The sequence below is a fragment of the Xiphophorus couchianus genome, chromosome 9, assembly GCF_001444195.1.
Source record: "Xiphophorus couchianus chromosome 9, X_couchianus-1.0, whole genome shotgun sequence".
In the NCBI taxonomy this organism is placed as follows: Eukaryota; Metazoa; Chordata; class Actinopteri; order Cyprinodontiformes; family Poeciliidae; genus Xiphophorus; species Xiphophorus couchianus.
In genome coordinates, this window is record NC_040236.1 from 15,987,047 (window position 1) to 16,002,353 (window position 15,307).

Sequence of the window (15,307 nt, forward strand, 5' to 3'; positions counted from 1 at the left end):
AAACAAATGTTTCCCACCATACCAGCTCCTTCCAGTCCCTTAAGCCTCCACCAGTATACAATTTTATATTTCTCTCTCACACACACATAGTATAAATCTTATACTTTATTATAAAGCTAGATAAATATACTATTCATTAACACAAATGTAAAATGAGTTATGAGTTTCATGAATGGGAAACGTCGCCGCATATATTTGGAGATTGTAGTGCACGTATCGAAAAGGTAAGATATGTATAATCTGATTTATATTTGGATAACTTTCGTGTGTATTTCGTGTTTTTTCTTAGGTGTCACTTTTGAACTACATATCCCATGATCCATTGAGATGTCAGTTGACACTTCCGATATTTTCACATGATTAGCAAACCAACAAATCCCTGGCGAATGAAAAATCCGGCTGAACAAATTATAAGCAGTAACTTCCACTCCAGAAAATAATATTTATCCAGAGGACTAATCGAGGAACACAAGCAAAGGTATGATGAGAGTTAAATATGTCAAATGTTTCAACAAACTGCAGAAACTGCATTGAACATTTAATGTGTTTTTTGTTTGTTCGTGTTTTATCTATATATAATAAATAGAATGTTGGTTATATAATTTATAACAAACATGCTTGTGCTTAAGTTGTCCGTTCTTGTTATTCTGTAATGCACTAAGATTAAACTAATTATATATAATCACTAAAATACTCAAAACCACTAACACATTTGTGTTTTTAAATTTTGTTTTATTAGTTGATGTCAGTATTCTCTTCTGACATCATGATTGATAGATTAGACGTTTTTCACTATCTTGTGCATGTTAAATTTCACTTACTTAGATAGATATGTCGTATTCTAGTAAAACCGAAATATCTTCAGAAATGCTTAGTTAACGTTTTTGGTGAGCGGAGGCATGCTTTATTGTCTGGTGTTTTTGCAGCAAAGCCCAGAGTCAGGACATTTTGAAAGGATATGACTCAGGAAGTATGTAGGCAAGGAAAATGGTGTGGAAATGTAACATTTATTACAGAGTAGAGAGGATAGCGGAAAAAAATTTGGAAAGCTTAGTGACTTCTTGCAGACGACTAAAGGAAAATATATATATATATGTTGAAGATTAAATTGGAAAAATGCATGAATAAATGTGCACATAATTAAAATTAAATTGTAAATCAAGAGAAGTGGAGAAATGACAAAAGAACATTCAAAAGGTGTAAAAGAGCATTAGTGAAACACTGAATGTGCTGATGGTGGAGAAGTGGAGTAATATAGTTCAGTAGTTTAAGGTCTCCATAAACACTACTGAAAAAAAAAAACACAATAACTGATTGTGTTAATGTAATGTTATAGAGTCCACTAATGAGAAGCATTACTTCCTAAGTACTTGAATACTTGGGGCCTACTGTTGTATAACAAATATATAAAACATCTATAAAGATAACTCATAATAGTTCTACATTTAACTTGAGCTGCTGCTCAATGCTTTGCAGCGATCCCACTATATTATAGATATTGAAGGTATTAGTGTAAGGAGAACACAAAAGCATGGTTTGGCATGCCATTGCAGTTTTTTCACAGTAGATGACAGTATATACTCTCAAGTTGTTTTGGAAGCTACCAGAAGTAAACAGGAAGAAGAAAAAATGAGTGGAAAAACGTTGGGATTTTCTTGTATTTGAACTGAGTACAGTAGAGGCCTTATTATTCTTCTTAGTACTAGCAGTACTAAAAATAAACAGAAAGCTCAGACCTATGGCTTTCTTTTTAAATTAACAGTTATTTGTACTTCCTTTTACATTTATGTTTATGTTTGTTAGGTTAGCTTGTTATCTTAACCATGGCTCCTGCAAATGACAGAAAGGTGACAGGTCTGCTTGCTGCCACATTCACTCCTTTGACCGCTCAAGGGTAAGGACCTTTCAGAAGCTCTTCTATCATTGCAGACCATAGCAGCTCTGACTGATATTTGTGTGTGGGGGGGTGGGCGTGTGTGTGTGTGTGTGAGAGAGCGAGCGAGCACACAAACACACACCAGTATGTGTGTGTGTGTGTGTGTGTGTGTGTGTGTGTGTGTCTCTCCCACTTCCTTGTGAGGAGGAAATAGAAATAGCGTGTATGTGTGTGTGTGGAAAGATCTGATATGATGTGTGACCACCGTCATGATGTGGAGTTTGGTGTTTCTGTTTGATTATGTATTGCACCATACATGTAGGACTGTATTTCTCCTATTTTCTCGAAACAGTGAGGTCAACTTATCAGTGATTGGACCTTATGTTGACTACTTGACAGAAAAGCAAGGTATAAAGGGCATATTTGGTAAGTTTAAAAGTGGGATTCCTTCTGTTGACGTTTGTCCTGTTTTATGTTCCCACTTGAGTCAATTTTAACGATACATAGCTACTTGATTTATCTGATTGATATGTTGACACTGTCATTCCTTTGCCAAAAGAGTTCAGTTTCCAGATGCACATCTAGCGTTAAGAGTGAAGTAACCCTCCTGCCCTTTCCTCCAAAGGTTATGATGGTAAATAAAGCAAAGCGTTTGAATTTTAGTTTGCAACATGCATTTGCTGTTGCCATTGGAGCAATGGCTTTTTTATTTGTCTGTCGGTACTGGAATCGCTTCATTGTGGAGAAAGGCAATCTCTCACCAGCTTCAGCCAGCATTGAGGTCTTTTGATTTTATCCTGGGGTTGTCACAAAACATGTTGGCTTCCTGAGCTGTTGACCAGACATTTCTGAGGTGTTGCACATAATTGTTTAAACGGATGAACTTAGAACCTTTAGACATCTGGAAATTGTTAGAATGAACCAGACTTGTGGAGGTAAACAGTTGTATTCCAGACATCTGGGGTGATTTATGTTTTATTTTCCCATGATATCACACAAGGAAGCAGTGTATTTGAGGCTTTACAACCAGCGATTTGTAATATACGTACATATTAATTTCCAAAGCCGAATTAAATGTTGCAACTCAGATTAGAAAGATAATCCAGGCTTCCTAGATATCACTGGAGTCATTGATGGTTAATTAACCTATCAGAAGATTACAAAGCCATAACATCATCCTTGTTTTGACAAGCAATTTAAAAGTGCAGTTATCTTAGTCTGTGGAAATCGCTGATAAAAGTTCTTAAAAGAAACTTCCCTCTTTTTTTTCTTTTTTTTTTTGGAGATTAGCAAAAATAAATAAGTTAGCAATCCTCACTGACCAAAAAAACCCCATTTAGATTAAAGTTTAGATTAATGTACCACAGTGAGAAAGAAATACTTTGACGTGAACCATTTTGTGTGAATAAGACATGCCTCATGTTTCTTCCAGTCAATGGCACGACCGGAGAGAGCATGTCCCTCTCTGTTGCAGAGAGGAAGGACCTCGCAGAGGAGTGGTGTCTGAGAGCAAAGGGAAGGTGAGTGATCTTACACTTTGGTTGGCTATTTTTTTCTCATTAAGTTACATTTAGCAGGTGCAAATATTAAAATCTGAAATGTTCTCTTAACAGAATGGATAACGTGATTATACATGTCGGATGCATGAGCCTCAAAGACTCCCAGGATCTGGTGAGTCGTTGACTGATTTACTGACTAATGCGAGATGAAATCAAATGACCACATACCAAATAACCAAGTGTTGAGCTAAGTAACTCCGCAACCTGCTGCATAGTTGTGTTGATATTTATACGCACCAGTGTTACGCTAATGAGAGTGACGGTTTTATTTCGGACTTTCTAATGGCTGAATATGTCTTTGCTGTAATTGCGTGTGTGTTAAGCCTTCTTTATGATGGTTGATCAACAGTGTGCAGCAACAAGGTGTTAGAATCGCAATTTAACTTCGCTCTAGTTACCAACCTGTTACTAAACTTAACTCTGTTTTCCACTGAAGGCTCGTCATGCAGCAGAGATTGGAGCTGATGGGATAGCAGTCATTTCTCCCTCCTTCTTTAAGCCCAAAACTGCAGGTGTGACATACACCATTCTTTAGGACTTTAGCATCTGCCTCCCGATTTAATTTATGTATCAATGCTGTTTGACTCACAATATGATCCAGCCATTTCTGTGTTGTTTCTTGCTCATCCTGTTTCAGATGCGTTGAGGAGATTTCTGCAGGAAGTTGCTTCAGCTGCTCCAACTCTGCCCTTTTACTATTACCAAATCCCATCATTTACGGGGGTGAATGGTCAGTGGTTTGATTTATGCTTTGCAGTAAAGTTATATAGAGCTGAATTGGTCTTTAAGCACATGTAAAGACCTAAAAGGTGTCTACTGCTGTAAATCTGACATCCCCCCTCCCCCTGTTTTCTTCAGTTCCAGTGAGAGATGTGATAGAAGACATTGAGAAGCTCATTCCCTCCTTCAGAGGAGTAAAGTTCAGTGGGAGCGACCTGTTGGACTTTGGCCAGTGTGTCAGTTACAGCCAGCCTCACTGGTCAGTCCTGTACGGTGTGGACGAGGTCAGCCTTCCCCACATACTCATCTGGTCTTGTGTTGCTGTTGCTTTTAGTGCCAGTATGAATTAATATTAAGGTGTTTAAATCGTTTGATCACATTGACTAGAATGATACGTCTCTCTCTGCGCTTTTGCAGCTGTTTCAAACATCTGGACGCTGGAAGTGTTTAACAAATTTTTCTGCTGATTTACCTCAAATTTTCAGTGTGATGTTATGACACTGCAATAAAATATTAATTGATTTAAAGGATTTAAAATCAATAAAGGAACCCCTTTACTGGGGTTAACAAATGACATATCTCTCTTTCAATTATTGATTTTGTTCAATAAAATATAAAAATGTAGCATGGATGGATCATTTTTTGAAGGCACTGTGCACTGCTTTATTGTTCAATTCAACATAAACCTCACAGATCATCACTCTAAAACTAAATATCTTTTATATTATTTTACTGCAGCAATTGCTAGCTGGTCTGGCAATGGGAGCTAATGGAGCTGTTGGCAGGTTAGTAAACTTTCACTTTCATAATTCTTTGCTTTAGTTCAATTATTTTATTGTTTTGATGTGAGGTTGTACATTTATCTTCCGGCAGCACATATAACTACATGGGATGCTACGTCAACCAGATGATTTCAGCCTTTGAGACTAAAGATCTAGTCAAAGCCCGAACCATTCAGGTAGCACTGTCCCTCTTCACTTTGTCATAATAAACTCTTCTGTCATGTTTCTGACATATTTGTTTAAATTGTGGTCTGATTTTCACATCCAGTTCAAAATCCAAGAACTCGTGCGTTACGCCATAAAACTTGGTAAAAAGTGATAACCGCAATATTCACCTTTAAAATGAAGTCAGACTGAGGAATTCGCCAGCAAACTGCATAAAAACCGTTTTGGTGTGTGTGTGTCAACAGGTTTTGATATTGGAGTAAACAAGCAACTGATGGCCGAGGTGTCGGGCTTGCATCTTGGACCGCCTCGACTCCCTGTGATGCCATGCTCTCCTGATCTCGCTCAGCTGATCATACAGAAATACCAGAGCATTTTTGTCTAATGGCTGGCGTGTCTCAGCTGGTTCAGTTTAAACGAACAACACACCTGTTGATTATGCTCACAGTACTGCAACAATGAGGCCAGTTACCATTTTTCACACATATCAACTATCAACAAACATATCAACAAACACTATCATTTATTTTTGGAAAAATGTAAAATGTAACAAATTTTGCAGGTAAATTAGTTTCTATTCTATACTGTAATATTGGATCATTTCTAGAAAGTAGTGACTCTTTTAGCTACTTAAATGAGTGATCAAACTGACTTTCTGGGAAGTTTGTCTTTTTTTTATTTTTATTATTAAAACAGGTTTAATTTCAGCTTTATTATGATCCGTTAGAAACAAGTCAACATTTTTATTTTTCTGTTTTAATGTAATATCTTTACATTAAAAGAGTCGACTGACTTGAACCGTGATAGTAAGGACAATGTGTGAAACTGAATCATACAGTTATGTAAAATAACATTCTTACCAAACATCAAGGAGATCATAACATGTTGCTTTTTATTGTTGATTAATGAGTTTGTGTTTATTGATAAATAAAAGGGAAATTAACTGAGTGATCTGTGTTTTAAAGCTTTTGAAAAATTACTAATAAATATTTTTTGTGATTCTTGCTCTTGCCTTTTTTTTGTTGCTTTGAATTCAAAAGCTCAGATTGTTGTTTTAAATCCTTGATGCAGTCTATAGGAGTTTGTGACTTCCTTTTTTTAATCTTTTTTCTTTTAATGATATGGACTAATTCTGTCTGAGACAAATAAATCAATAAAGTAACATACCCTGAACCTCATTGATGAAACAGACTTCCCTTTGTAAAAGCTACAAAGATGATGAGTATATTTTTTGGTTATTTCTAGGACGATATTCCATTTTTTTGCAGTTGGTTGTTGACTGGAATCCGGTAACATTTTACTATTATTTTTATTTTTTTCTTGTGCTTTACATCCAGATATTGAGTATGTCTTGCTGCTTTCACTCATTGGTTTGATCAGTATCATTAAAGACATTCCAAATATTGTTTTTTTATTTCATTTGTTATTTTGTCTGGCGACTTATTTTATTTTGTACTAGTACAGCAGCACTGTCCCAACTTTTTAGATTCACAACCTCAGAATGGAATTAACTTGGTGCGGAACTTTATCTGTGTGCGCATTCATTTCCGCGTCGGCGGTATTTGACTGTGACGCTAAACGCTGCAGTATTTCCGGCCAGCTCAGCGCGTCTCCCCTGTGGTGTTGTCACTTTTACAGCCCGCCCGTCAGTGCTAACGCCGCTGCCAACCAGCTGGGACTTTTCTCCGGGCCGTGGACACACAGCGGGACACTTCGCAGAGATGTTGCTGCTGACGATGATCGCTCGGCTGGCTGACGGTCTGCCGCTGGCCGCTTCAATGCAGGAGGACGAGCAGGTTCATTTCTCAACATTTCTACCCCTGTAGCTGGTTTCTCTGGGGATGTAATTCAGTGACACGTTAGCTGACAAAGATCAGGTGTGACCGTCTTAGTAGTAGGGAGCAGGTTTACTCAAGATGTGAGGATCCCGGGGCATTCAGGTCTCATTATAAGTAGCTAATGGGCTAAACTTTGTTTTATCAGCTGAGTGACTATTTGAAGTAGGCCTGCATATTACCCACAACAGTAATCAGTCTCTCTTAGTGTGGAATCTTCTGTGCTTCTGAGCAGAGGTTTTAGTTTTTGTTGACTTTTTCACCGAAAGAGGATAAATGAAATGAAAGAGCTTCCATTAATAGATCTTAGTTCTGATGAATAAGCTGACTAGGAATGACAGCACTGCACTGTAGACAAATATTTAATGTAACTAAAAAACAGAAATCTACCTTCACATAATTTGCAAAAACTGGGCACTTTATATTTATATAGTAAATTATGGCACATACTTTTAAATCACATTACAAGAAATGTTCAAGAAATATGAATTCTATTGTAGACAGTCGTAGAACAAATGTTGTGTTTTGCAAGTTTTTAAGTTTAGATTTTTGTGGTAACAATTAAGATTATTTTAGATTATTGCATGGAATGATCAGACATGGGTATGTGGCCTGTGTCTGATCATTTATTATTAAAACCAATTTTCTGTGTTTCATTTCCAACTCTGACACAAAATGATTAACTTAATTTCAGCAGAGTCACTGAAATCAATACATAAATCTGTCGGTGTGATAAATCCAGTGCCTTGCAAAATCATTCATTTTGCCACATCCTTCAATGGATTTTTCTGGGATGTTATGAAATAATAGACCAAGTCAAAGTGGAAGGAAAACAGATTGCTTTTAATAGTAATCTGAAAAGAGTGGCATGCACTGAAATTGTAACTTTTGTTACTGTCAGATGGCTAAAGCTAAATTCAGGACTGAGGGGCCTTCAGTCCCAGTCCAGCTTGACTAAACTTGAGCTATTTTATAATGAAAAGACAAACATTTTGGCCTCTAAATGTACAATGCAAGTAGAAATCTCAGCGACATAGAAGCAGATTCTATCAACAAACTTTAAATCAAGGACAGACTGAAACTTTTATCAGGAATTTTAGAAAAGGTATCATGGGTCCTGTGCTGCTTACTCACACTGCCTGACAGAACTACCGTGAATAAAATATCAAAACGTCCTCCAAGTACAACTTCCTTTTAGAAGTAGGTGCATTCTCCCATTAGTAGAAATAATGTTACAGGTAAAACCAACTGACTAATTGTTAACCTCAATGACATTGTAGACTTGTTGCCAAGGAAGGAACCGCCGCAATCTTAACTCCACTGAGAAGCTGTGCTCATTTCTCAGAAAACAAGTGGAGAAGAAGAAGAAAAAAAACAAACACTGAGCTGATCAACATGAAGCACTGACAAGACCAAGTGTAGTTTCTCACCATTAGATGTAATTTGCTCCAGAACGTTATACGCAACAACCCAGGTTGCAGAAGTTATAAAGAAGTTATCTTTCAAAATTTCTACCCTTCACTTAAATTTAATGCAATTGTTAATAAATGTAAAACGTTTCTCCACACCATACAAACGTTTAAAAGCTAAAGTTGTTAAAACTACAGACACAAGACGGCTACATTTGTGTTCCTGGCAAAAGTATCAACCATGACTGTGCATACTTCATTGCCACGGCTTTACCTATATGAGCCTCCAGAGGTCAGTATTGGTATGTTGACATTATCTTGCTTCTCTTGTGAAAAGTTGTGCTGTCATTTTAGACTAAAGGATCAGACGACAATTAAGAACTTTAAAAATATGCTTCCAATCTGAGAACTGGCTAAGAGCCTCTGTAACACAATGAGCTGTTTTATTTTGTGCATAGCTTCATAGCATTCTAACATGTTTTTCTTCACTTTCTTGTGTGCTTTCAAAAAGGGAAGCGAGAAGGTTTGTTGTGTCTCTGCTTTGTGCTTCATCATCTGTCTTTCTGTGATGCTGCAGTGGTAATGCCGTCATTTATTGTTATTCAGCCCAGCCCAACAGGCCCTGTACTAACTGTTAGAAATGGCATCGTCTTTCATTTAAATCCATTATCAAGGCAAAAAATGAGCAAATGTAGTACAAAAAAATGTTTTGGTTTTTCTTCCAAGTAGTTAAGCTGCCATTATCCCCTCATAGATACATTTGCTTGTGCAGTCACTCTGTGAAGGTGCTCATAAAACCAGCATCCAGGTGTTTTATGGTTAACATAATCGGCAAGTTATTTGATAAGAGCAAATTTTTTTTTCCTATTTTTCTTCAGGTGGGTCGAGACCTTCAGCAGTACCAGACTCAGGCCAAGCAGCTTTTCAGGAAACTCAACGAACAGAGTCCCACACGCTGCACCTTAGAGGCTGGAACGATGGCGTTTCAGTGAGTGTGAAGATGTTTAGCAAACCATGTTGACTGCCAAAAAAATGTTTTTTTTATTAATTGAGTTTAAAAAAAAAAAAAAAACCCCAGAAAATATAGTTTGCTCCCATTAGTTTTCTCTCTTTCAAAAATGCCAAATGAAGCAAAACCCAATCATTGTTTCCAGAACTCTATCTGGACAGTGAAGCTAAATCTGTACAGAGACCAAACTAATTTCTAGCAGTTCAAAATATTGTATCATTAAAATAAGTGAGTCTATTTTAAATCAATTTTTTAAAGAGGAAACCAAATTAAATGTTTATTTTAACTTCCCTTTAGATTCAAATCTCTTGAGGAATCCAAACCACTTATTTTTGTTTAACTTCTTTTATTTATTTTCTAAAAAGGAAAAAAAAACAATAAAAATAAACAGAATCAACACATCAAGCCTTAATAAAAGCTGAAAATCTTTTTTGCAACTTTTTTTCACTGTTTATTTTTGGTTGCCTCCCTCACTCCTACTTGGATTGGTAGCTCAGTAAGGAGTAGCCCCATCCTCATCTTCAAAATTTACACAAACAAAGAACAAGCTTTACTTACTCCACACTCGATAATTCTTTCTCCGTCTCCTTTGCCGCTTTGAGTTTTTAACATGATCCACGTCTTGGTTTTCCCTTCAGCTATTTCATAGAACAAGGAGTTTGCTACCTTGTGCTGTCGGAAGCCAGCTTTTCCAAGAAGCTAGCCTTTGCGTACCTTGAAGACCTGCAGGCAGAGTTTCATGAGCAGCACGGAAAGAAGGTCCCCACAGTGTCCCGTCCTTACTCCTTCATCGAGTTTGGTAAGAAACAAAAGACTCTGACAGTATGACTGACAGCATGTAAGAACCTGCTTTGGAATATTTAAACATACTGATAATTTTTTTAATATTAATATATTTGTTCAGACACTGACTCATGCTCATGAATGTCATTACAATTTTGAGCTGTAATTGATGAATTGACAATATTTTTTTCCCCATTCTTGAAAATTTGAGTTTCTTGTGATTTTTCGCAAATTCACAAAAGATTGAAATTAAATATGAAAGACTTAAAATTGACATAATAAAATTTTTTTCAAATATATTTAAAAAAAAAATATTTCAAATATTTTTATAATTACTAGTTGCAGCCCTAACTCTCAGGATCAAATGAGGACAAAAAATGATCAGAGTTATGAGTCTGAGCATCATGATTAAGTCTGAGAAGGTAGGACTGCAGGAATCTGCTCATTAATGCCGCTTCCTCAGACACCTACATTCAAAAAACCAAGAAGTTGTACATCGACAGCCGAGCCAGAAGGAACCTGGGCAGCATCAACACTGAGCTGCAGGACGTGCAGAGGATCATGGTGGCGAACATCGAGGAGGTCCTGCAGAGAGGGGAGGCGCTCTCTGGTGAGTCAAGCATTTGCTCTCCTGTCATAAAAAAAAGAAAAAGTCTGCTTTTGCTTTGCACTCATCGTCTTCTCCCTCATCTTCCTCGCACAGCACTAGACTCCAAGGCCAGCAACTTGTCCAGCCTGTCGAAGAAATACAGGAGCGACGCCAAATACCTGAACACCCGCTCCACTTACGCCAAGCTGGCAGCAGGGGGCGTCTTTTTCATCATGCTCATCGTTTACATTCGTTTCTGGTGGCTCTGAGTGATGAAAGAGGAGGAGGAGATGAGGAAGGAGGTAGAAAAGTGGAAAATGAGCCGTGTGCAGCCTGCGGACGTGAAAAAGAAGCTTTCGCTTTTGATGAACAACAAGATCCCTGCTTCTTAAGGAGACTTTACAGACATACTGTCCCACTGCTCTGTCCTCACCTCGTCCACGAGTGGGTGTCTTATCTGAAGCTAAATGATGTCCGAATGCTTTGTTTTATTATTATCATACTGTATAATACCCTTGAAGTTGCCCCGCATTTCAGAGTTAACGAGTTAACGTGTGAGTCTCTGTGTGTGTGTGGGTTGGCTGTTTTTGAAGGTGATTTGTGGGTAAGTGATGAGAAAAAAAAAGAAAATTTCCTGTGTTATAAGTTTCTAAAGCTATTCTGTACTATAAAGGAGTGTGTGGCTGAAGCTTCTGTATGTCTAATTATACAGATGAAAGAAACTAATCACCTTCTTTTTCTTAGAAGCCTGATCACATCACTTTGGCAGTTCTGTTCATTTACTATATGATTATAGTAGGGATAGCTTTACGGATTATACTCCGAATTCATAAATAATTAGGAAAACGTAAATAGAGATACATATTAGACACAACAAAGGAAAATGCAGAACTTCCTATTGTTAAGGCAAGTAAATAAACCATTCTGATTTTTGTGTTTTTTCACTTTTTTAGGGGATGCTAATGACAATAAAAGTAATTAAGATAATCTGCAGCTACAGCTTAATTTGGCTCAAATTCCAACCTTAATTTCAGCATTTTATTACAAAGTAAAAACACCTGCATGTGGATATTCGCTCATGAAGTTGCTTCTTATTGTGCGCAGAAGACATCACTAGAGATGCACCGATCCATCCACCACAGAAAGGAATCGGACCGGTTTTCCACGATGTGCAAACGGCAGATCAGGGCTTTTAAAAGATCTGTTTCCCGAAGTGCATCAAAACTAAGAGCTCATGCTTTTCTTGGCTTGTGAACTCTGACAGGATGTAATTATTTACACCTCATAAATCAAGCACACATGATGGTTTGACATTTATATTATTTGGAGAAAGAAAAAGCCAATATTGGTAGGTTTGACCCTGAGAAAACTGCAAAAGCCTGATGGTTGCATCTCTAACACACTAACCATTTTTTTTGTTTTTTTTCTTAATATGTCGAATTAGTCAACATATTCACTGGACTCATTGTTTTACATCAGTTCTGTCTCAAGTTTTCATTCTGTCATCTCTTATCACATTAAATTTTTATAGTCACCTTTTGAGAAGACTGCAGCGGGAGTATTCAAAATTTTAGGTTTACCGTAAGTGAAATCACTTCCACCAGCCTCTGTGTTGTAAGTTAATAAATTACTTAAAGCTGCAATCTATGTAATCCATTTCTTAACGTTTATGCATTTCCTTTTTATAGCTGAGATTAATAAGTTGGAACTAAGAAGAAATGGAAAGTGCTGTTTGATGTAATGGCACCCCTGAACTGTAAGCAGAATAAATGCCAAAATAATAAATTACCTAACTTTGTAGCAACTGAGGAGTTAATTAAATGTCTGAAGTTATGATATTTGATCAATTGACATTGGGAGTCAGTTTGCAAGTACGACTGGTGATACTTACATGACCTGTATTGAACTCTTGGAAGTTTTTTATAAATATGAAACAAACTGTCTGCCAAGGTAATGAGCCCAGCCAATCAAAATGTTGAGTTGTTCAACCACATTAATCCGTGACTCGGACAGTAATCACTCTTGTAGAACTGAGTTTCACTTTAATTACAGATACAAGTCTGTTGGGGTGTTTCTCCACTAAACTCGTCTGAACGATCTGAGATCAGGTGGAAAACATCACTATACGCTACATGCTACACTCTACACTCTACACGCTTTAATCTGAAGGAAGGCATTGAAACTCTGCATTTAGTCTCATCTTTAATTATAACACTGGCCAGTTTCTCTGTCAGTGCAAAGACAGATTTTACATCAAATCGATAAATTATGAATAATCCTCAGCATCCTCTTCATGAGACTGTCAGAAAAACATAATGTCTTCAGTCAGAGGCTTCTTTAGATTAGTTGTGATGCAGACTGCTACAATAACTCTTTAATTAAATGAATAACAACAATAACTCATTGTATCTCAACTCACAGCAGGAAGGGACATCTTCTCTTTTCCTGTTCTATGAATAAAATGATTTGCTCTATGTGCTTCCTGTCTGTCACAGGGCCTCAACTTGAGCTGATCATTATCACGATAAGAGTTTGAAGTCCGGACTGAAATGATCAGCGTTAAAAACTGCCACTGGTTGAAACAGACACTTTTCCCCGAAAAACAACCCATTTAATCTGTGAACCGATTCTTTCTCTCTGAATTATTTAAAGCAGAGGTTCTCAAAAATGGTTTTCTTTTGAGCCACAAGCCAACCCCAACTTCTGTTGGTTTATGAATAGAAATGTTTCGAATTCAGGCCTCTAATAACCTTTGGGTGGCGCTAAGTCTCAGTTCTACATCAAATTTACCAGTGGCCAGCAATCTTTCATGGGGATAAACAATAACAGATTAATATATTGTCTTTTATTAAATTATCACACCAAAGTTAAATGAGACAAACAGCCACTTACAGCTTCCGAGCTGCAGGCTGCAGATCCCTGATCTAACAAATGAAAACTGTAATCCTAACGACTGAAGCTAACAGTGCAGAACCTTAATTTTTAATTCACTGGTAAAGTAAAACTGTGAGAATTTAAAAAAAAAATGAAATTAGTCCATGGAACCAATTACTTACGGTTTATGTGCCAAAGCATTTGAATGTTTTAGATTATCCAACTCATGTTACAAGACAAATTAACCTGAGTAAACTCAAACTGCAGTTTAGATTTCAAATGATGATTTCATTCATGGGCTGCATGGTGGTGCAGTTGGTAGCACTGTTGCCCTGCAGCAAGAAGGTCCTGGGTTTGATTCTCAGCCTGGAGTCTTTCTGCATGATGGATTTTGTTCTTTAAGGGAAAAAGTGTTTAAAAGTCTTCTGGCTCTTTGAAAGAAAGTAATCACCTCCTTGGTTTAACCTCCTTGTTAAATCTTTGGTTAACTGTAATTATCTCCATTATTTTAGTTCAATGTCTGTGGAATTAACCAGGTTTGATTATTGTCAGATCTCCAGAACAAAAGAAATTTACTTAAATATTGTTCCCACACTAGGTGCTGTCACTGTTTATGAACCATTGTTCTAAAAATATGCAGAATACTTCCAGGAAAAAAACCTTTGATATGGATTGCATTAAATATAAGTAAAACAACAGAGTCAAGACTGGATCATGAGAATGAAACTGTGAGTCAGAGTATCCTCCCAGGTGCAGCATCTTAACGTTCAGTGTGCGTTATATTTTCCAATACCAGGTTTTGTTGGGCAAAAGGACACACGCTGTCTCTCAATTGTTTCACAGAGCAACTTCTCCTTACTATCTTGTTCTACAGCAAACTAATGGTGTCAAGGCGCTCTGTTTTAAACAGCCTGCTCATGCTACTTTTGTCCAGCAGGTAGAGCGCTTTGCTCACTGTTGCACAGAGGGAGCTGCAACACAGGGCTCAAAATCGTCCTCCCTCCGCAGCTGATGCCTTTAGCTTTACTTTAAATCGTATGTGAAACACAATTTAATTATAATAATTTTTAAAAAGTATTATAAAGTTCAGTGGTAGTTTATAATACTGCAGTGCAGTAATCTGGCTCTCAGATTATAGTACTCTGAGTCTTCGACTTGAGATAGAACAGGAAATGTCAGAGAAAAAATGAGAAGCAGCAGAGGGTAGCGTGCCAAAAAGCAAACCACAGGGCACAGGCTCACCTTTTCACCTTTCAAGGGAAGTTGAGTTTGTCACTGTTGTGATCACATTTATCTCTCTTTGTCATCATGTTCCATTAAAACAGCTCGGAGGCTGTGTTTGTAAAAGCCTCTTTTAATGGCACTGAAGGTTGCTCTTTTTTAATCTATGGTTTGCTTCTAAATGCGTCACAGTGAGCGACAGCAGTTTTGCAGTTTCGTCCATCCTGTCTGTCTTCCTCTTACTTTCAGTGTCTGCCGCCCATTGCCCAACCTTTCTCTGTACTTCTGAGCCTGGATATGCCCCGTGTCTGAATGTAACCGCATGAATCTTGCCAGTTCTGCAAAAAATAAGAAGGGACATAAGTGCACACAGAACCTTCAATTTTGTTGTCTGCATTCAATCAATTCGTCATCATAACCAAACATAAATTGTGGTAGTAAAGGTTTAAAAAACAAAAAGAAGAAGAAGCCCCTTCCGTTGTAAA

The 15,307-nt window shown here is 37.3% G+C and overlaps 2 protein-coding genes across 6 annotated transcripts; both read left to right on the forward strand.

Annotated features, from left to right (window-relative positions):
* Nucleotides 1-28: 28 nt before the first annotated feature.
* On the forward strand, nucleotides 29-6,280 carry npl (N-acetylneuraminate pyruvate lyase (dihydrodipicolinate synthase)). 4 transcript variants are annotated; one of them, XM_028027862.1, is made up of 13 exons: nucleotides 30-224; nucleotides 365-478; nucleotides 1,804-1,894; nucleotides 2,229-2,302; nucleotides 3,309-3,396; nucleotides 3,490-3,547; nucleotides 3,872-3,947; nucleotides 4,073-4,165; nucleotides 4,294-4,439; nucleotides 4,894-4,940; nucleotides 5,029-5,113; nucleotides 5,206-5,245; nucleotides 5,348-6,280. In XM_028027862.1, exons 3-13 carry the CDS (start codon nucleotides 1,824-1,826, stop codon nucleotides 5,485-5,487), a joined length of 918 nt encoding a protein of 305 aa, XP_027883663.1. In that variant the 5' UTR covers nucleotides 30-224; nucleotides 365-478; nucleotides 1,804-1,823; the 3' UTR covers nucleotides 5,488-6,280. The 4 variants fall into 4 exon arrangements, with proteins under 4 accessions (XP_027883664.1, XP_027883663.1, XP_027883665.1 ...); XM_028027863.1 differs by lacking the exon at nucleotides 365-478 and having other exon boundaries at nucleotides 29-224; XM_028027864.1 differs by lacking the exons at nucleotides 30-224; nucleotides 365-478; nucleotides 2,229-2,302.
* Nucleotides 6,281-6,671: 391 nt separating this feature from the next.
* sec22bb (SEC22 homolog B, vesicle trafficking protein b) lies at nucleotides 6,672-12,531 on the forward strand. 2 transcript variants are annotated; one of them, XM_028028466.1, is made up of 6 exons: nucleotides 6,672-6,898; nucleotides 8,858-8,869; nucleotides 9,225-9,334; nucleotides 9,994-10,154; nucleotides 10,602-10,748; nucleotides 10,842-12,531. In XM_028028466.1, the coding sequence occupies exons 1-6, from the start codon at nucleotides 6,824-6,826 to the stop codon at nucleotides 10,994-10,996; spliced, it is 660 nt and encodes a 219-aa protein (XP_027884267.1). In that variant the 5' UTR covers nucleotides 6,672-6,823; the 3' UTR covers nucleotides 10,997-12,531. The 2 variants fall into 2 exon arrangements, with proteins under 2 accessions (XP_027884267.1, XP_027884268.1); XM_028028467.1 differs by lacking the exon at nucleotides 8,858-8,869 and having other exon boundaries at nucleotides 6,674-6,898.
* Nucleotides 12,532-15,307: the final 2,776 nt, after the last annotated feature.